General features: G+C 49.5%; 7 protein-coding genes across 14 annotated transcripts; 5 read left to right on the top strand and 2 right to left on the bottom strand.

The window, feature by feature from the left end:
* Positions 1–14: 14 nt before the first annotated feature.
* LOC9637303 (myosin-1) lies at positions 15–5,640 on the bottom strand. Its single transcript, XM_024677614.1, has 24 exons — positions 5,614–5,640; positions 5,112–5,361; positions 4,943–5,047; positions 4,741–4,884; positions 4,535–4,691; positions 4,446–4,473; positions 4,224–4,389; positions 4,104–4,167; positions 3,889–3,902; positions 3,755–3,839; positions 3,590–3,693; positions 3,389–3,527; positions 3,217–3,335; positions 3,004–3,156; positions 2,852–2,941; positions 2,709–2,786; positions 2,497–2,655; positions 2,267–2,446; positions 2,000–2,205; positions 1,795–1,933; positions 1,605–1,734; positions 1,173–1,556; positions 544–1,115; positions 15–484 (listed from the first exon to the last, which is right to left on the bottom strand). Exons 2-24 carry the CDS (start codon positions 5,319–5,321, stop codon positions 218–220), a joined length of 3,693 nt encoding a protein of 1,230 aa, XP_024533382.1. The 5' UTR covers positions 5,322–5,361; positions 5,614–5,640; the 3' UTR covers positions 15–217.
* A 21-nt stretch (positions 5,641–5,661) lies between these two features.
* Positions 5,662–7,000, top strand: LOC9637302 (tRNA 2'-phosphotransferase 1). Its single transcript, XM_024677909.1, has 7 exons — positions 5,662–6,014; positions 6,064–6,190; positions 6,259–6,348; positions 6,406–6,440; positions 6,483–6,640; positions 6,700–6,756; positions 6,821–7,000. The coding sequence occupies exons 1-7, from the start codon at positions 5,713–5,715 to the stop codon at positions 6,937–6,939; spliced, it is 888 nt and encodes a 295-aa protein (XP_024533677.1). The 5' UTR covers positions 5,662–5,712; the 3' UTR covers positions 6,940–7,000.
* Positions 7,001–7,421: 421 nt separating this feature from the next.
* LOC9637301 (pentatricopeptide repeat-containing protein At4g21065) lies at positions 7,422–9,654 on the top strand. Its single transcript, XM_002972915.2, has one exon. It carries the CDS (start codon positions 7,433–7,435, stop codon positions 9,629–9,631), a length of 2,199 nt encoding a protein of 732 aa, XP_002972961.2. The 5' UTR covers positions 7,422–7,432; the 3' UTR covers positions 9,632–9,654.
* LOC112347181 lies at positions 9,588–11,234 on the top strand. 5 transcript variants are annotated; one of them, XM_024677610.1, is made up of 11 exons: positions 9,588–9,692; positions 9,768–10,083; positions 10,158–10,255; positions 10,321–10,369; positions 10,422–10,504; positions 10,561–10,625; positions 10,680–10,723; positions 10,787–10,846; positions 10,902–10,940; positions 11,011–11,076; positions 11,140–11,234. In XM_024677610.1, the coding sequence occupies exons 2-11, from the start codon at positions 9,769–9,771 to the stop codon at positions 11,152–11,154; spliced, it is 834 nt and encodes a 277-aa protein (XP_024533378.1). In that variant the 5' UTR covers positions 9,588–9,692; position 9,768; the 3' UTR covers positions 11,155–11,234. The 5 variants fall into 5 exon arrangements, with proteins under 5 accessions (XP_024533378.1, XP_024533379.1, XP_024533380.1 ...); XM_024677611.1 differs by having other exon boundaries at positions 9,655–9,708; XM_024677612.1 differs by lacking the exon at positions 9,588–9,692 and having other exon boundaries at positions 9,736–10,083; positions 10,905–10,940.
* Positions 11,235–11,346: 112 nt separating this feature from the next.
* On the top strand, positions 11,347–14,014 carry LOC112347180 (protein NBR1 homolog). 2 transcript variants are annotated; one of them, XM_024677608.1, is made up of 9 exons: positions 11,347–11,433; positions 11,497–11,571; positions 11,632–11,732; positions 11,790–12,302; positions 12,363–12,483; positions 12,544–12,876; positions 12,938–13,087; positions 13,166–13,714; positions 13,780–14,014. In XM_024677608.1, the coding sequence occupies exons 2-9, from the start codon at positions 11,554–11,556 to the stop codon at positions 13,906–13,908; spliced, it is 1,914 nt and encodes a 637-aa protein (XP_024533376.1). In that variant the 5' UTR covers positions 11,347–11,433; positions 11,497–11,553; the 3' UTR covers positions 13,909–14,014. The 2 variants fall into 2 exon arrangements, with proteins under 2 accessions (XP_024533376.1, XP_024533375.1); XM_024677607.1 differs by having other exon boundaries at positions 12,541–12,876.
* A 287-nt stretch (positions 14,015–14,301) lies between these two features.
* Positions 14,302–15,786, top strand: LOC9636537. The gene is made up of 3 exons (XM_024677801.1): positions 14,302–14,602; positions 14,702–14,774; positions 14,830–15,786. Exons 1-3 carry the CDS (start codon positions 14,594–14,596, stop codon positions 15,726–15,728), a joined length of 981 nt encoding a protein of 326 aa, XP_024533569.1. The 5' UTR covers positions 14,302–14,593; the 3' UTR covers positions 15,729–15,786.
* On the bottom strand, positions 15,764–18,377 carry LOC112347236 (pentatricopeptide repeat-containing protein At4g02750-like). 3 transcript variants are annotated; one of them, XM_024677799.1, is made up of 5 exons: positions 16,467–18,377; positions 16,303–16,393; positions 16,191–16,243; positions 16,077–16,140; positions 15,764–15,891 (listed from the first exon to the last, which is right to left on the bottom strand). In XM_024677799.1, the coding sequence occupies exon 1, from the start codon at positions 18,362–18,364 to the stop codon at positions 16,547–16,549; it is 1,818 nt and encodes a 605-aa protein (XP_024533567.1). In that variant the 5' UTR covers positions 18,365–18,377; the 3' UTR covers positions 15,764–15,891; positions 16,077–16,140; positions 16,191–16,243; positions 16,303–16,393; positions 16,467–16,546. The 3 variants fall into 3 exon arrangements, with proteins under 3 accessions (XP_024533567.1, XP_024533566.1, XP_024533568.1); XM_024677798.1 differs by having other exon boundaries at positions 15,764–16,140; XM_024677800.1 differs by having other exon boundaries at positions 15,764–16,140; positions 16,191–16,226.
* Positions 18,378–18,409: the final 32 nt, after the last annotated feature.

Raw genomic sequence — 18,409 nt, 5'->3', positions numbered from 1 at the left:
AAATGGGAGGATCATACATAAGTACATATGATCATTGGCAAAATAGTATCTCGCATCTAATCATGGGTCAAAAACGAGCTCTTCCTTTTTGCTCTTTCCACGAGAAACTTTGCTTTGCAATCTAGGCTGCTCTTTAACGAGCAAAGACGAAGAAAGAAAGAGGAGAAAAACAGACCTCTAGCTCTGGAAAACTGTGAAGTCTCTCTCAGTGGATGAGTTATGGCTTGCTTCCCCACCATTTCTTTCGACTCCGCTCCGACGAGGCCTCCAATCTCTGCAACACCATCTTCGTCTCCCTCACTTGCACCTTGAAATCCTTCTTCCATACGTCGAATCTCTGCTTGAGCTTCTTGAGCTCCATGTCGGGATCCAGCTCCGCGTCGCACTGTCCAGATTTCACCTCCACTATGAACTCGATGTCATCGCTGAATACCTGTGACCGGTGCTCGAATTCTCTCACCAAGTGCTCCACAACGGCTTGTCCCTGGAAACATCGATAGCTTAAACTTGAGAAAGTTGAGAAGCTAAAGAAAATACTTTTACCTCTCTGTTGATCGATGTGGTGGTGGACTCGGGAGTCCTGGTCCCGAAACTCGTCCTCTCGTCCCAATCAAAATCCGAATCGTTTTCGCTCTGCGGAAGGATCGGCCTTGCAGCTCGCTGCCTGGACGCATTGCTTTGCACCTCAAAGAGATCGTTTTGCTTCGCGTCGAGCACGGTGGTAGCCAGGCTCTTCTTGGCCGCTTCCAAGCTCTGCTGCAAGGAGGCCATCTGGTTTTGCCACAGGCCCTCCATCCTGTTCATCTTGTCCTCGTACTCGCTCCAGCGCGTTTCGTACAGCCTCAGCTTCATCACCAGCTCGGCATTCTCGTCTTCCTTCTCGCACAGGTTCCTTTCCATCTCGAGAAGCCTCTTTTGCATCTCAAAGACGGTCTTTTCTGGCACAACTTTGGTGGCGCCATCTTTTTCCGGAGTTTCAAACACCGTCTCTCGCATTACCTTGCAGTCGACATCCATATCCAAGTCCACTGCTGAGATATTCACGTACTCACTGTCTTCCTCAGACGGCTCCGTATGGTGTTTTCGTTCATTCCGGCATAGCCATCCTCTCACCACTGTTACAAAAAGACCGGTTAGCATGTATTTGGTTAGCAACTTAGTTTTTAACTTACGTGCTTGAACCAGGATCAATCTAGCTCGAGCTTTCATGTAGGCCATCCGAGCCCGTATGCTCCGAAAATACTTTTGTAATGTGACCGTTGCGAAGAGTCTCTGCTGCCAGATTCTGGACCAGCGTCTCGCATGAACGAAAGCCTTGTAAAACTTCTGGATTGTGACAGCTGCCTGATGGATAAGTTTTTGCTGGTGGTATCCACGTCTTGATATGATGCCTCTAGCGTGTTTCTGTATGATGATGCTAGCGGACCATCTCTTGAGTAGATTGTTGTAGTGCTTTCTTGCCAGCATGCCTCTTGAAACCTTCTGGAGCTTGATGGCCGACACGTGAACTAGCTTGAGGTGCTCGTAATAAACCTGAGCTTGCCGCCTCCTCATCACTGCGACGAGAAAGTCATGGCCGGAAGAAAAATCAGATAAATTCATACATGATTGTAAGCAGATTGTGGTCCTCCGCAAGTGGAGATATTCAATGCGATCTCTCCTTCCTCTGAAACGGGATTGAGTATAAACCACTGCGTTCAATGTGCCTGTACGCAGGTGCTCCAGAATTCCTATCTGCAACGCATGATATGTAAAGTTATGGCAGTTTGTGTTTCACAGCTCAACGCAGCTCACCTGGCCTGGGCGGAAAAACAATTTACTTAAGCCGGCTTGAAAGGCACCAGGTAGAATTGAATTTTTTTGAAGAACTAGAAGGGAATCATTGCGATAGTCATTATGCCGAGACTTGGTTTGGCCAAGTAGAAATCCATATCTAGAAAAGAAGAAAAAAAACAAGATGTTAAGAAACTATAAGAGCAAGAAAGACACCGACACAAACCTCTGTGCAAAATGCTCGTAGGAGTAGCGCGTTGGGTATCCAGATCGCGCGATCCGAACGACCTCTAACACGCCACAGCAATGCAACTGCTGCAGTACGAGATCAAAGTCGAAAACGTTCCGGAGCTGCCTGTTATTTGGTTTGACACATCGTATAAAATGCGGGCTTGTGGTTTCCAGCCTTTCCATCAAATTAAGCAGCTGATTCTGCAGACCATGAAAAAAGAAAGGTTAGCAGCAAATAAAGCTTGACATCAAACTTGATCACCTTGAACTTGGTGGACACACTCCGCCTTTGTAAATCAACGCCGTTGAGTCTTCCTGTACCCCCAAGCTTAGCCGCAAACTCTTTTGCCAGATCATGCTCGCAAGAGCCAAGCAGTTCCAGAAGATCAACATGGAGAAGGTCTCTATTTTTCTCGAGGAATCCGGATGTCCCGTAAGTTACCTGTTCAAAACAATGTGAGCAATATACACAAATTATCTTGCTTACAGTACTTCTCCTGCATAGTGATTGATCGTAAAGCCGGGAGAGCGCTCGGCTTTGAAACAGCTATTTCCTTTCAAATGTTCGCTAAGTTTCAAAGCTAAGCTAGCTTCTGTTGCTTTAGGAAAGCTGCACTCCTCATCTAGCAAAGTGATTAGGCCCACTGGTTTCTGCACGTAAACAAGAGCTTATACACTTTCTGAGATTTCAAACGGGATAATACCTTTTCAATAAGGTCCAAACACTCTTGGTTGTCCACAAACTCGATCTTCGTCCAATCAATTCGTTCAGAACTGTATTCCTAAAATGAGAAAAGAAAAAGAAAGAAAAAATAAAGATCCAAATCATTATAACAGATGAGCTTACGTCCTGCTCAATTTTGAAGAGGTGGTGATTGAAAAACTGTTGAAGCCTCTCATTTGCATAGTTTATGCACAGCTGCTCGAAACTGTTGTTCTACACATGTTGAAGCAAACTGTCAAAGATCGGTGAGAAGCGGCGTGTGTGATACTTGTTACCTCAAAAGACTCAAACCCATAGATGTCGAGAATGCTGATAAACTTCGACTCGCAAGCCTTTCCGGCGTCCAGAGAGTTGTTTATCTTTTCAACCAGCCACTCAAATAAACAGGAATATATGGCTTTTGCCAACGCATCTCTTGAGTCGATGGCCTGTGACGAGCGAAAACGAGCTTACATATTGCCATTCCATGAAACCTATCCATAGCATACCTGGGCCTCAGTCAGTTGTTGGATTATGACCTCGCCTCTAGCATTAATTTTACGGGTGCACAGCGCCGTATGAAGCACATCTATCTGGCATCCTAGTAGCGACGCGACAGACCTTGCAGCTGACAAAGTGGCCATTAGCGTGATTTCTCATTTTCAAGCTATTTACTGATACCTTCGTCAACAGCCATTGTCGAATAGTTTTCGCTCTCAGCCGTGTGGAACGAGATGTTCCCCAGCCAAAGAACCGCTGCAAGCATCTCAAAGAGTCGTTGCTGGTCGTTTCTGGGAATTCTCACGCGATCCATTGCATTCTGGAGTAAAAAAGGAGTGTTTTGCCATCTTGCATAGAATCAGGCATTATGATTCTGCCTACCAACATCGCCCTAAACTGTGCTGCATCATCCACGGCATCAATAGTCAAGCACCCGTTTCGACTCAAGTATTGATAGTCAGATGCGAGCTTCAAGTTGATTTTCTCTGAAGAAAACAACCACCTACAGTGAGCTCATGAAACTTTGTGGAATCAGAATAAACTTACGTCGTAATGCATGGTCGGCTCCAGCACAAAGCTGGTAAAAGACATGATAAGAACGCTCTCCATAAGATTGATAAACAACTCTTGACTGCACCAAACATAAGTCAGAAACAAAGAAACAAGCGAATAAGAGGTACCTTTTCCAATAAATCTGCTCGTTATGCGTCGATAAACATGCACAGAAAACAAATGATAAAGCGGTTCAGTACAAAGGCATAAAATGTTAGTTTCAGGCAGCACTAATGACAAACTCAGGAAATAAGAATGAAAACAAAGCAGAAGATGACAAAGAAAAGAAACGCTGAAACTAGACAAGCTACCAGATGAACATGTCAGCTCGCATTGGGCTCACAAGTTTGAATCTTTGCCCCAGATATTGTCCCAGACTCATCAAAGTAGATGTCAATCAATTTTCCCTGGAGTACAGGAAAAAGAGTTGTAAGTTACAAGTAGCAACGACAGAATGACTTACAAATCGGCTGGAGTTGTCATTCCTTAGCGTCTTTGCATTCCCAAAAGCTTCAAGTAACGGGTTACTTTCAAGGATTTCATCCTCTACGCCCCGTCCTCCACCGAATGTAGCGATGTACTGCATAGCTATTTTTGCTGTTTCCGTCTTTCCAGCACCACTCTCGCCACTGAAAAGTATCAGCATTGAAACAATGCATCACATAAATTCCAGGCAAATCCTCACCTTATAACAACAGACTGGTTGATTCCATCTGATAACTAGCTTGATCAGAAACATAAAACATGAAAAAAAATTAAATAAATGACTGATACCTCTAAACAAGGCCGTGCATGCGCTGTCTGTAATTGCAAAAACATGTGGATCGAAGTTCTTAGACACCTTATCACGATACATTTGAACACGCTCGGCACTGTAGAGTGGGATTTTCTTGAACGGATTGAGAGCAATGAGCACCGGCCCAGCATTTGTCTGTGGTCGCCAAAACAATGTTATAGAAAAAGAAGGAAAGAAAGCTTACATAAATATTGTCCTTCTCAAAACGAGTTTTCAAGTCGTGTAGAACAGAGGGCTCGTTCAGATAGCTCAGCTTGGTCAGATCATCGACGCCTTCAAGGATATCGGGATTTGCAGGATGGATATCCTTCACTGCAAGTTCGAGAACCTGGAGAACAAGCACAAAGCTATCGATAACAAAAACACGCCGAAACTTTCCTATGTACCTCGTCATCGTTGGAGCTACAGATCAAAGATCCATCCTGTAAGACCGACTGGACACTGCCAATCTCCCAGTTTCCAGTGGAAGCTTTGAACCAGATCCTAGAATGCTGTAACATCAAGTCGAGCTCGTCAAAAGTTCAGAACAGAGAAGAAACAAAGATTGACAAGTACCTTCTCGAGTTTCTCTGTGTCTGGAGCTTCCTGAAAGCCTTCTCCTAAAGACTCATCCATGCCGACTTTACACGAGGACTTTACCGGCTCGCTGTGTTCTTCCAAAGAACACACATCAAAGAACGCTGTGGATGGAGGAAGCTCGCAAACCGGTCTTTGGAGCAAAAGAGCTCGATCGATTCCCACTCGATCGTCGCGGACGATGCGCATTGTTTCGCTCCTCTCAGTTCTTCCTCATCAAAACGCCGCCCTGCAAGGCGAGATTTATTCCCACGCTGTTAGCATCCAGAGCCGGCTTCCGGAATTTTATGAGCGAAGGGAGAGAGAGACAAGGGGGAAAGAAACAAAGAGAGCGACTGTAGTGGACCACACGCAGTGAGCCACAACACAGGAAAAGAATCAATCAAATGAATCCGACCGATCGATCGATCGATCGAGCAATGTATCAGCATCAAATCACCGCTCCATCGCATTAAAGAATGGATCGATCGAGGCTACTTACAAGATTTGCCGGCCTAGGCACTGTTCTTCCTTCGCGTTGCGCGCCCTTCGTTTAGGGCAAACCAGCTCACTTTTTAGGGCAAAAACAGGGCATATTGGGATGGTCTCAAACTTCTCGCGGAGGTCTGCCGCTGCGATTCCAGCCAAGAATCAGGCATTCTCGAGCCCTGGATCCGTGAGGAAGGTATATCGACCAAAGATCCAGGCCGCAGCGAGCTCCAGCCCTTCGCGTGACGATCCACAGGCTCCAGCTCGATCAAAATCGAGCGTTTTCAAGGGAGTGATCGATCTTTCCGGTGGCGGCAGTAGCGGCACCCGTGCGGTAGCGAAGAAGGAATGCATAGCATCGCCATCGAAATCCATCGCTACTGATCAACAGCTCCAAAGCTTGGGGAAGAATTTGTAAGCAAAGTTTTTCTCTTTGCTCTTTTGGTTTTTACTCTCTCTGTAGAGTGAGGATCCTTCGACACCAAGCGGTGGAAATGGGATTGAAAATCCGGAGTGATGGCTACTGCCGGATGAATGATCTTCTCAAGCTGCAACCGATGAGAGGTCACTCCATACAGGACGTCTTGAAGGTTGTGGAATCTTTTCTTTTTTCTTTGTGTGTGTGTGTGGTTTTCTTAAGATCAATCCTTGGCACCAGGTTGTGGAGACGGATCTAAAGACCAGATTTTCCACCAATGTGGAGAACGGGATTCTCTTCATCAGAGCTAACCAGGGGCATTCCATGAAGGTAGATTTTTTCTTTTGTTGCTAGAATTTCTTTAGAGCTGAGCCAGTGAACCAACAGGCTGTGGTCACGGAGAAACTCCTCAAAGAGATCGAGTCGGCTGATCAAGTTCCAGGCACTTCGAAAGGTTTTTGAAGATCTTGCCTCAAAGATTTTGATACTTTGGTGCCAGTGTGTGTTCATGGGACGTTCAAGAAAAATCTCGCGAGCATTCGGCGAACAGGGCTGTGTGTCATGGGAAGAAACCATGTCCACTTTGCGACTGGCTTGCCCCGGGACGATGGCGTCGTTAGTGGTAATGTTTCGAGGAAGAGATAACACGAAAGTTCTCACAATGATCTCTTTGTTCTTTAGGAATGAGGAACACTTGCGATGCTCTCATCTTCCTCGACGTGGAAAAAGCTCTCGATGGTAACTTCAAGCATCTCTTCTTTCATTCTCTTGGGTTCTAAATTTTCGATGGGCTTTCTCGCAGATGGCATGCAGCTTTTCATCTCGGAAAACCGTGTGGTGCTGACAGAGGGATTTGGGGGCGTTGTTCCTCCTCGCTACTTCTCCCGGATCATCGAGTGGCCGAGCAAAAGAGTTTTGTAGATCTTCTCGCGAGAAAGCGGATCTTTGCATTCAACCATGAACCAAGAGTGTTACAAGCCAAGTCACGAGCGAACCAATCATCCACAGAACTAGAACAAACACCAAAATCCCAGCCACTATCGTTGCAATTGGAGGCCCGCTCTTGTAATCGCTGGTAGGTTTTGATTCGTCCTCCGTGGAGCTCGCATCAGAGCTGTTCGTCGCTGAGAATTTTTTCACTTGCCTGTGATCCAATGGCACAACACCCCGAAATTTCAAGCTCCCCCGACTGACTTGCGCGAAAATGGAATGATTAATGCCAAATGCGGGTGAACGCGAGCGAATCCTGCCGGAATCGGGACCGCCCAGCACCGATTTGAGCTGCGCCGGGCACGCGATGGCGAACGCCATGAAATGCTCTGTTCTTAGGGCTCTCACACCTTTTAGGGCTCACGTGATTAGCATATTCCAGGGTTTATGCGGGGTTTTAGGGTTCATGAGGCTTTGGGGGAGAATGGCGCGCATTTGGAGGCGGCGCATTCGATTCCATGTCGCGATCGATGCCAGGGAGATCCACAGCAGCAGCATTCTCCAGGGCGGCCGCACATCTGAGAAGCGAGGTAAATGGAAGGCACAGAAGGAGCTAGATCAGCTCAAACCACCGCCGCCGCTGCGCATCGGCTCTACCGAGTACGCCGACCGGCTCAAGCGCTGCTGGGGCGAGTTTGGGCTGGGCTACGTCAAGATGACTCACGAGCGGATCATCGACGCCAATCTGGAGCAGGAGAAGGAGACGTTTTTGGGGAATTGCCTGGTGCGCGCCTATGGCCGATGCAAGAGCATCGACGACGCGGTGGCGGCCTTCTCCGAGATCGCGGAGAAGAACGAGTACTCGTACGCGATCATGATGGGAGCTTACCAGGAGAACGATCTCCACAAGAAGGCTCTCCAGCTCTTCAAGAAGTCGATCAACGAGGAGCTCCAGCAGAACCAAGCCACCTACGTGACGGTTCTAAAGTCGTGCGCTCATCTTGGAGATGATTACCTCGAGGATGGTAAGGAGATTCATAGGCACGCGATTGCTCAAGGCTTTGGTACTGATCTCGTCGTCCAAAACAGCCTCATCCACATGTACGCAAAGTGTGGGAGCTTCAAGTTTGCGGCCGGGGTGTTCGACAAGATGGAGCCCAAGAACTTGATATCCTATACGTCGATGATCCAGGCTTACACACACACTGCCAAGCACGTCGAGGCCTACGAGCTCTACAAGAAAATGCTGTCCGAGGGAATAATGCCGGACATCTACGCTTACGCCGCTGCTCTAGCCGTGTGCCCGACTATCCGAGAGGGAGAAGCCATCCATGTCAAGCTGGGAAATCACGAGAGACGAACTCCAGTGTGCTCCAACGCGCTCGTTGGGATGTATGGAAGGTTTGGGAGGATCGCCAGCGCAAAGTGGGTCTTTGATGGGATACGTTACAAGGACCTCGCGTCTTACAACAACATGATCGCGGTTTTTGCGAAGTACGACGATGGGAGCAAGGCTATAAGTCTCTACATCGAGATGGAAGGCAGGAATCTCGAGCCAAACTTGTGGACTTACACGAGTGTTCTCGACGCCTGCTCAAAGCTGGGAGCTCTCACCGAAGGGAAAGAGATTCACAAGAAGGTGAAAGGAGGTGACCAGCCGACCGACGTTGCTTACAATACTGCGCTTGTCAACATGTACGCCAAGTGTGGCAGCGCTCACGAAGCCAGAGCCGTGTTTAACGACTGTGGACTGAAGAACGTCTTCACCTGGACGTCGCTCATGTCCGCTTACTCTCAGCCGGGGCAGTCGCAGTACCGTCTCGAAGCTTACCAGCGGATGAACTGCGAGGGAGTGATTCCAGACGACGTGACTTTCACAGCAATCTTCAATGCTTGCAGCCACTCGGGCCTGCCGGACGAAGGCTTGCTCTACTTTCGAGCCATGAGAGAGGACCACTGGATCGTTCCGCTTCAGCCCCACTACACTTGCATGATCGATCTTCTGGGACGGGTTGGCCGGTTAAGAGAAGCCGAGGAGCTCGTCCGCACCATGCCGTATTCTCCCGACGTGGTTACTTGGACGATCTTGCTGAGTGCTTGCAAAGTCTACGGGGACTTGAAGATCGGAGCTCGGGCTTACAAGCGGATAACCGAGCTGAATCCTCCCGACTCGGGGCCTTACCTTCTGATGGGAAACATGTACGCAAAGGCTGGAAAGTGGGCAGACGTAGCGGAGGTGAAGAAGATGATCAAACAGAGAGGTCTCGCAAAGCCACCCGGGAAGAGTATGATCGAGGCACAGCGAAGAATTCACGAGTTCGTGTGTGGAGATACTGCTCACCCTCTGAACCAGGAGATTCGTGCTCGGCTCCAGGAAGTCCACGAACAGCTTTCTCATGCCGGATACGAGCCCGACACGAAAGAAGTTTTGGTGGACGTGAACGAGGAGGTGAAGCCCGAGTTGCTGCTCTTTCACAGCGAGAGGATGGCTCTGGGGCTGGGACTGTTGACGTCCGACGCAGGAGCGACGCTACACATTGTCAAGAACCTCCGAATCTGTCCCGACTGCCACTCGTTTTTCAAGCTGGTTTCGAAGATGTTACACCGAAAGGTTCTTGTCCGGGACTCGCATCGGTTTCATATCTTCCAGAGAGGCTCTTGTTCGTGCGGTGATTACTGGTAGAAAGAGACCCAAGCTGCGGTTTTTATCAACTCATAAGCCCGAAGGATTCTCGTTCCAAAAGGTAAAATTCCAAGAGAGTAAGTCTTTTCTTTGCTTTCATACTTGTAGGGTTCTCAAGGCGTTTGTGTTGGTGCAGGATGGATGCATTGGCGACAAGGATAGCGCCTAGAATGCACTTAACGAGCAGCGTATCATTTTACGGTACAAAGACCGAGCTTAATTCTCGAGCGCTTGTGAGAATTCCCCGGAGGAAGAGCTGGGTTGTGTTGGTTTCCGGCAAACAACGAGGATTTCCAGAGCAAGGTAAGTCACGCAGAGCAAAGGCTGTTGTGGAAGAGCCACCGAGGAAAAACTGGTCGCCGACGATTCCAAATCCTCCTGCTGGTTTTATCCTCAACGACGCTGGAGAAGTTGTACTTGTAGCTCCTGCAAACAAGCGTGTCGTGGATATGGTAAGCTGCAAAATGAGAGTTTTTTGCATTCCAAAGTATTTTCCTCTCGACGGTTCTCATTTTTTGCCTCGTAGATCGATCCGGAGACAGGGAGATCGCTCGAGTGTTCAGTGCGAAGAGCATTTTTGAGCTCCAGCGGACTCCAGTGTTTGCTTTTGTCGCCTCTTGATACGTAGGTATTGTTTTCTTCACAATTCCCGAGTTTGTGCAAGCAGGAGCTCCAGATTTGTGTTGCAGTCCTTTGCAAATCCTCAAGTATGACGAGCAAAATGAGGCCTTGAGAGAGGCAAGCACGCGATGTTTCTATTCTCTTTACCTTGAGTTTGATCTTTCCTCAGATAAGCGATGACGAACTAGAAGAGCTAATTCCAACCGCGGAGTACGCTCTTGCGAAGAAGAGGCTACATTTTGTGTTTAGCGGGTAAGATTTTCTGGACAAATTCCAAGACTGTTTTTCTTGTTCTCTTTGGATATTAGATACTGCCTCACTGCTCGAGGATGTTTTGGTTTCACTGACGACGATGTTTTGGAGCTTGAAACTGGTACGGCTACAAAAACTTGTTTCTCCTTTCCTCGTTTTTTATGCTGCTTTACAGACGGATCCATCACTGAGGGAGTAGAAATCACAAGCTTTCAAGTGGTAAACAGCAAGGACATCCCTCAAAAAGGTTGGCAGGGTTTTTTCTCATGCTGATCATTCCAGGGAATCAGCGAGTTTGTGGTCTTCACTCCATTTTACCCTCTTCTCTTTGTTGCGTGCAAGGTAACAGCCCTACGTATCTATCGGATTGATTGATAAAATCGTGTTTTTTTCCTAGCAGGACGAGAGTACGGGAGCATTGACAGTGGCCGACGAGGTGAGTAACAGATCAAAACTTCGAATGCAATCGACCGTCGCGTGTGTTTACCCGCAACACGATTTATCAGGACTTGATGAACGATCTCGGCGTCGTAAATGCGATGAAAGATGAGGCAGAGTTCCAACAATTCGTGGTCTAAAATCTAGCTTCCATGTTCTTCGTTTCTTCGATAGTTTAATCATTCTGATCTTTACAGGAAGGAGGAGGATAAAGAACTCACGCAAGAACACTCTCGACTATTCTTTCCAAGCTTTCTTAATTGAATCAAACCCCCAACGTATATTTCCAGAATGTTCCAAAATAGCTCCAATCCATTTATGACTTTCTGCTGCCACGTGGCGTGCATCCAACGGCGGAGTAAGTCGGTAATGCATCGTTTTGATGTATATATAAAAGAGGGCTGGGGTAAGCTCCACACAAAGTAGTTCCTCGCGGCTTACAGGAACGCGGGTAGTGTTTGTGCGATCGATCGATCTTTCTCTGCTCAGAGGTAGCGATTCCTCGATTGGCGCTCCTAGGGTCTCACTGAAATTGCGAATTTCTTGCTCTCCAGAAGCTAGGGTCTTCGACGGGACGCTTGTGGCGCTTTCCCCAGCAGCGATCAGCGATTATGGCTTTCGTGATCAAGGTATGGACGTGAATCCCTGAAAAGAATCTTCTTATCTTCGCTTCGTCTTCTTCTTTTCAGATAAGATACGAAGAGTCTCTGCGGAGGCTCACTGTTCCGGCATCATCAAACGGAGCTCCGGCGATTTCTTTTGCGGAGCTTCACTCGAAAATCTGTGACAGGTAGAAAGAATCGATTTTTTGTATGCTTGAACTAAAAAATTTTTTTTTGCCTGGCAGCTTTGGAATCCCTACTGCTTCAAAGCTGGTGATAACTTACGTCGACAAGGACAACGATGTGATTACTATGGCGAATGACCAGGAGTTGGAGGACGCTTGCGTGCTCCAGGGAATAAATCCTCTCAGGCTGGACGTCCGCCTGGAGGTTCCCCTTGGGAGCAGCTCCAGCAGCAGCGAAGGAGCGTTTGTTGGGGATATCAAACCAATCTTGGAGGCGGCTCTCAAGGCGTTTGATGCCGAGACGCTCAAGGAAGCTGTGCATCCCTTCCTCAAGCCCCACATGGTGACGGTGGCGGACCTTATGCGAGGTCTTTCCGGAAAGATCCGCGCTGAGTCGTCGACCACCACCTCTGCTGCCGAGAAGTCTGCTGCTGCGCCTGATGCTGTGCCTCCTCCGGCTGGTGATCGTAGCGAAGCTCCTCGTTCTGGAATGGAGAACGTCTTCCACCAGAACGTCCAGTGTGATGGCTGTGGCACGTCACCAATTGTTGGTCCACGCTTCAAGTCGACCAGGTAATTAACTTCCTCTTTCTCTGTCTCTATGGTTTCTTATGTGAGAATGGTTTTTTTCAGCAAGCACGACTATGATTTGTGCGTGACTTGTTTCAACAACCTGCCGAAAGGCGGTCAGCTGGATTATACTCGCTACGACAAACCAATTCATCGTCATCACTACGTTCCTCCCGGGCGAGTGGTGAGTAGTAAAAGCTCCACTTCGTTTCAGTGTGTTCTTAAAAAAATTTCTTTAAAGCAGGGAAGATGCCCAGCTGCGTTTGGGCCGAACCGCTGCCGCTCTGCATGGGGACGTGCGGGTGACTATCATCGTCACTCGGAAACAGAGTTTGCTCCAAGACCATTCTCTCCGTTCTCTCCGTTTGGCCGTCCGATGGATGTGGCGTACGCCAAACCGGATGGCCGCTTCGTCTGCGACGTCAGTATCCCTGACGGGACTGAAGTTAGCCCCCATACTCGCTTTGTGAAGATATGGAGGCTTCGTAACAGCGGCAAAGTTGCCTGGGCACCCGACACTAGACTGGTGCGTGTAGGCGGCGACGAGATGGGAACAGTGTCGGCTGTGTCGCTGCAGGTATGTTTCTCTCTTTGATCTTTCTCGAGTGTTCTAATTCAGTCGTTTCGGTTTTAAACAGACCGAAGGTGCTAGCGTTCTTCCAGATGCCGAAGTTGAGGTAGCGGTTGATCTCGTTGCCCCGGCTCGAGCAGGACGATATGCATCGTACTGGAGGCTTGTAACACCTTACGGTGTTAAGTTTGGACACAGAGTTTGGGCACTGATCCAGGTACTGGACATGTTCTAGAGAGCACTTGAAGTTTCGATGTGGTCAATGGCTGATTATTCGATCTTTCTTGGCTTGCAGGTCACGCCTAACGCGTCTGAGAGCGATGTCGAGGTGAAGGCCGAAAAGCCTGCTGGGGAGGAGAGTCCTGTCGTCGTGGTAGACTTCGATGACGAAGCGACGAGCGTGGAGGTGGAAGTGATGGTGGGCGAGGCTGTGCCGAGTGAGAAGAGCTTTGAAGGCGAGGACTTCAAGGCGGATGAAGTCGATGACGGGTTCTCTCTGGTGGAGATGCCGAAAAGCGAGGAAGCTTCGGCATCTTCGCCACCGATGCCACCGATGCCAGAGCCCGAGCCCGAGCTGGAAGCGGCGGAGGTTCCTGCTACTCCACTGGCCTCTGCGGAGAAGAGGGTGACTCCAGTTGCTCCAGTTACTCCAGTTACTCCGGAGGCCTCTCTGGAGAGCCAGAAGGAGAAGGCGGCGGTATTCTTCCAGACGATGGGTTTCACCAACAAGAAAGAGCTGATATACGAGCTCCTGGAGAAGAACAACAATGACTTCCACCGTACGCTGGATGATCTCGTTGCTGCGGCCGAGTGGGATCCCATCTTGGAGGAGCTCCAAGAGATGGTAAGCGCAGCGCAGATTTTCCTTTGCAAAGCTTGCATTCGGGATTCTAATTTTTCTCCTTGCAGGGGTTCTATGATACGGAGATGAACCGCAAGCTGATGATCAAGAACGGTGGGAGCGTGAAGCGCGTGGTGAAAGAACTTGTGCAGATGTACAAGGAGCCAGCTCCAAAGCTGGCAGACAAGAAAGATTAGGACGATTCTCGTCGGAAATGCCCCCATAAAAAGGAAACTTCTAAAAAAATCTCTGCAATAATTTTTGGAAATGATTTTTGATTTGAATAAACCGTGTGTGAATAAACCCTGCTTACAGTTTATTAGTTATAGCTACATCATGTAATAACATTAATTGTGAATAAACCTCTACATCAACATTAATTGTGATAAATCGTGCTTACATTTTATTAGTTATAGCTACATCATGTAATATTGAAACTGATAAACCATGTTTGAATAAAATGACAAATAATTTCCTGAGTTAGTGGAAAGGATATATTAATTAGTGATAATGCAACTTAAATAAGTTATAATAATCATCAAACCTTATTTATATACAATTTATTCATAGTTAATATTAGGTTAATTTTTATAATGGGACCACCTTCCAGGAGTCATTTGTCAACTAGTCCCAGCGTTCAGTTTTTTTGCCACCGACAACTCACCTACGCTCTACAGGGAAGGAAGGACACTTCTCTCTAATTCTCTCCTTTTTGTTTATACGCTCGCAAAAATCTACCCCTCTTTTTACACTCCTAAGAGGCGTGAGTGTCTTGATCCGTTCTTCTAGTCTATCATCGCTGGCCACTGTCGGGAGAGATAGAATGGTGGTACTGTGAATGTGAGTGGAGGAAGAATCAAGCCAAGCAGCCACAAGATCGCCATGAAGAAGGTAAGGTACTACTACTGAATCTCCAGTTTCTCTGGCTATGGTGGAAATGCTCTATCCAGAGGGATCTGTGGCTTCCCTTATCTCTTCTCTCTGTCCCAGGTCACACTCAATCTGTGTAGCTCTTGCAAGAAGTGCCGAGAGAAGGTCCTGGAGATCCTCAAGCACACCGCAGGTTCTAACTCCATTCCTTGCTTCTCTCTTGGATGATGGATAGATCGATGCTGTAGGTGTCAAGGAGGTGGAGTACGCCCCCAAGAGCGGCAAGATCGTCGTCACCGGCGAGGTAACGCTCGAGGACATCCTCGCGGTGGTGGAGCGATTCAAGAAGAAGAAGAAGCTTGTCTTCCTCTCCATCGAGGATCTCCCGCCGCCGCCAGAGAAAGAAAAGGAGAAGGAGAAGGAGAAGCCCAAGCCCAAGGATCCCCCGCCCGCCGCCCCCACCCCTCCATCGCCCAAGTGCTGCGACCACCGCCACGGCCACCACCACTGCAAGTGCCCGTGCCACCACCACCACCACCACAAATCGCCGCCGCCAACGCCACCGCCACCACCGCCAGCTCCAAAGGAGCCCAAGCCCCACCATAGCTGCTGTGACAACGAGCACCACCACCACCACAAATCTCCACCGCCAACGCCATCCCCACCGCCGCCAGCCCCAAAGGAGCCCAAGTGCTGTGACAACGAGCAGGACCACGAGCACCACCACCACCACCACGATCACGATCACGATCACGACCACGACCACCACCACCACCACCATGACTGTCCTCCGGAGATCCCATTCTGTCCGCCCACCATCATCGTCACTGGCTGCGACGCCAGCGATCCTCCCTGCTACAGCCAGTACGACCCGGATCCTTGCTGCGGCGGCGGTGGAAGAAACGACTCGATGGATCTGGCAGTGCTCATCGGACTGGTGATCGTCGTCATGGTCCTCCTAGCATCACTCAGCTCCTCCTCTTCTTCCTCGAGCACCTCCGAGGCCGCTGCCGAGGCTATGAAGGGATTCTTCACCTCCATCATTGGGACGCTGGGATCTCTCTTCCTGATCATCCTGGCGCTGTTCGCGATCATGGGCTTCCTCTGCCTGGTCGATCCGAGGCCTTCCCAGTCGTGTAAATGTTGAGTCAACCTTAGTCAGCGGTCCAGTCCACGCCTTAGTCAATGAAACCTTTTCTTCTTTAGTTGTCTGTGTTCTTGGGAGCATCACATGATGGAGTGAGTGCCTGCCCAGTTTTTTCAATACCCGTGCGAGTTTTTTAAGCTCTGCGCGATTGATTTCCCTGCAGCTGGGACGCATTGGTAAGTTCGAACCGACCAATTGCGAAATCTATCTACCTACGAGGAAACGAAAAAGAAAACGCAGCTAGATCGTAACGGGAGCTTTGATGGTCGACTGACTGACTGAAGCCAGTCAGGCAGTCTTCCAGAAATCTGGGAGCTACCGCTTCGTCTGCGACAGAAATCTCTCTACCTTGGAAGCTAGCCAGAAATGGTACTCCGATGCTCTCAGCCAATCGGGAAAGCCGCAAAAGCACCTGGAGCAAGCGAAAGTTAGATCCACTTCGAAACAAAACTTGGCAACAACCGGAGAAAACGACTGGCACGAGAACTACGAGTCAAACTTTAGGCCCCGCGCATCTGCAAGACGAGTGAGACCCTTTCCCTGTGCAAAGACAAAAACATATTGATTCACTCACGTTAAAGTTGCTGATGAATCTCGAGAGCTTTCGTTTGCAGCTGACGTATCCAGCTCAACCAGTTACTTGTCAAATCCGCCTGGACCCCTCCCTGCACAAACCAAACTAGTCAAAAGAAGGAAAAAAAAAGGAAGAAAACGAGTCCACACCAATGCAAAGCTTACCAGACATTTGGCTCTTCAGTGCTCCCTCCTTTGAATCTGTAATAGTAGAGCGAAAGTCGTCAGTTCCACCGGGCATTTCGTCATGAAGCTTTGGAGCACGCAGGACTGGTTTTTGTTGCCGGTTTCTTCGCAGAGTTCCTCACCAAGTTTGCCAGCAGCACGTAGCCAGAACCATGTTTTGGATCGATCTCCACAATGGACTTGGCTGCCTGAGCTCCATGCTTGGAATCCGAGTGACTCCGACACCCGGCAAGCACGCACGTCCAGTCCAGAGCACTCGGCACAAACGGCATGGTGTAGATGAGCTCCTGCGCATCGTCCAAGCGTCCAGCGCGTCCTAGAAGATCAAGCATACAGCAGTAGTGTTGCTTGCTCGGCTTTACTCCAAAATCCACGCTCATCGATCCAAAGTAGCTCCTCCCAAGCTCAACTTTGCCTTTGTGGCTGCAAGCCAGAAACGCGGACACGAAGCACGTCTCGTCCGCGAGCTCCACCATCTTCATCTCCTGAAAGACTTGGATCGCCCGCGAGGAATCGCCGTTATTGGCGTAAGCAGCGAGGATGGCCGACCACGAAACTCTGTCCGGCTCCAGCATCGAATCAAATACTCGTCGAGCATCATGCTGGCGGCCGTGCTGCGAGTACGCCGATAGAACAGTCGTCCAGGAGATCAAGTCCCTCTGCGGCATTGTCCCAAAAAAGAACACCACCTCCTCCAAATGCCCATTCTGGGCATACCCTGCCAGCATCGCGTTCCAGCACCCGACCTCCTGCTGTGGCATCGCATCAAACAATCGCTTTGCTTCTTCGATATGTCCGTGCTGAGCATAAGCCACCAAGATCGCCGTCCACGAGACAAGATCCCGCTGTGGAACCGTGTCGAACAGCATCTTTGCCTCCTCCAATTGCCCATTCTGGGCATACGCCGCGAGCATTGAGTTCCAGCAGATGAGATCCCGTTGTGGCATCGCGGAGAAGATTGCCATCGCTTCATCCATCTTCCCCTTCTGCGCATACACCGCCACCATCGCCGTCCACGACACGAGATTCCTCACTGGCATCGCCTCGAACGTAGCTCTCGCGTCGTCAATCCGGCCACACTGCGCGAATCCCACCAGCATCGCAGTCCAGGAGATGAGATCGCTCGTCGGCATTTCCTCAAACATCACCTTTGCCGCGGTAGGATCACCGCTCTGGACGAGTGCCACGATCATCGCTGTCGCAGAGACAAGATCTCTCTCCGGCATCGCAGCAAACATCCGCCTCGCATCACCCAGATTGCCCGATCTCGCGTAGCACTGCAGCATCGCGGTCCAGGACACCAAGCTCCTCTCGCCCATCGCATCAAAAACCCTCTTGGCCGATTCAAGATGCCCCAGCTCGGCAAATGCGGAAAGGACAACGTTCCAGGAGAGGAGATTCCAATCCGGCATAGCCTCGAATAGCGTCATCGTGCGATCGATCGCGCCGACGTGTGAGAGCGCAGTGAGCATCGCATTCCAGGAGACGAGATCGCGCAGCGGCATCGCATCGAAGACGCGTCCGGCGAGATCCAGATGCCCGGTCTGGGAATACGCCGAGAGCATGATGTTCCAGGAGATGAGATGCTGCCGCGGCATGGCCAGGAACAATTGCGCGGCCGAATTGACGTCTCCATTGCGAGCGTAGGCGCAGAGCATCATATCCCACGAGAAAACGTCCCTGGCGCTCATGAGATCGAAGATCTGCCGGGCGTGCTCGGTGCTACCGCATTTGCCATACATCTCCACTAGCTTGTTGGCGAGGAAGAGATCGTTCTTGCGGCTGTCCAGGAACCCCTGGATCGAGGCGTGGATCTTCTTTGCCGCGGCTAGGGTTCTTGCGGATGCGATGAGATCTAGGCATTCTTTCCTCTCCATTTTGCCCCTTTTCTCAAGAACAATCCATGGATCAAATTTCTTGCC

This window comes from Selaginella moellendorffii, unplaced genomic scaffold, assembly GCF_000143415.4.
Source record: "Selaginella moellendorffii unplaced genomic scaffold, v1.0 SELMOscaffold_20, whole genome shotgun sequence".
Taxonomy (NCBI): Eukaryota; Viridiplantae; Streptophyta; class Lycopodiopsida; order Selaginellales; family Selaginellaceae; genus Selaginella; species Selaginella moellendorffii.
This window is presented reverse-complemented; position numbering and strand designations above follow the sequence as displayed.

Bases quoted from the DNA above. Each gene is read 5' to 3' on its own strand.
- LOC9637303 (XM_024677614.1), bottom strand. From the start codon at position 5,321: ATGCGCATCGTCCGCGACGATCGAGTGGGAATCGATCGAGCTCTTTTG. The intron at 4,390-4,445 runs GTGAGGATTTGC...GATACTTTTCAG, and splicing joins AACCAGTCTGTTGTTATAAG to TGGCGAGAGTGGTGCTGGAA. The intron at 1,116-1,172 runs GTAAGTTAAAAA...TTTTTGTAACAG, and splicing joins ATTGATCCTGGTTCAAGCAC to TGGTGAGAGGATGGCTATGC.
- LOC9637302 (XM_024677909.1), top strand. From the start codon at position 5,713: ATGGTCTCAAACTTCTCGCGGAGGTCTGCCGCTGCGATTCCAGCCAAG. The intron at 6,015-6,063 runs GTAAGCAAAGTT...CTCTCTCTGTAG, and splicing joins CAAAGCTTGGGGAAGAATTT to AGTGAGGATCCTTCGACACC. The intron at 6,349-6,405 runs GTAGATTTTTTC...GTGAACCAACAG, and splicing joins ACCAGGGGCATTCCATGAAG to GCTGTGGTCACGGAGAAACT.
- LOC9637301 (XM_002972915.2), top strand. From the start codon at position 7,433: ATGGCGCGCATTTGGAGGCGGCGCATTCGATTCCATGTCGCGATCGAT.
- LOC112347181 (XM_024677610.1), top strand. From the start codon at position 9,769: ATGGATGCATTGGCGACAAGGATAGCGCCTAGAATGCACTTAACGAGC. The intron at 10,505-10,560 runs GTAAGATTTTCT...TTTGGATATTAG, and splicing joins CTACATTTTGTGTTTAGCGG to ATACTGCCTCACTGCTCGAG. The intron at 10,847-10,901 runs GTAACAGCCCTA...TTTTTTTCCTAG, and splicing joins TTCTCTTTGTTGCGTGCAAG to CAGGACGAGAGTACGGGAGC.
- LOC112347180 (XM_024677607.1), top strand. The intron at 12,303-12,362 runs GTAATTAACTTC...GGTTTTTTTCAG, and splicing joins CCACGCTTCAAGTCGACCAG to CAAGCACGACTATGATTTGT. The intron at 13,715-13,779 runs GTAAGCGCAGCG...TTCTCCTTGCAG, and splicing joins TGGAGGAGCTCCAAGAGATG to GGGTTCTATGATACGGAGAT.
- LOC9636537 (XM_024677801.1), top strand. The intron at 14,775-14,829 runs GTTCTAACTCCA...TCGATGCTGTAG, and splicing joins GATCCTCAAGCACACCGCAG to GTGTCAAGGAGGTGGAGTAC.
- LOC112347236 (XM_024677798.1), bottom strand. From the start codon at position 18,364: ATGGAGAGGAAAGAATGCCTAGATCTCATCGCATCCGCAAGAACCCTA.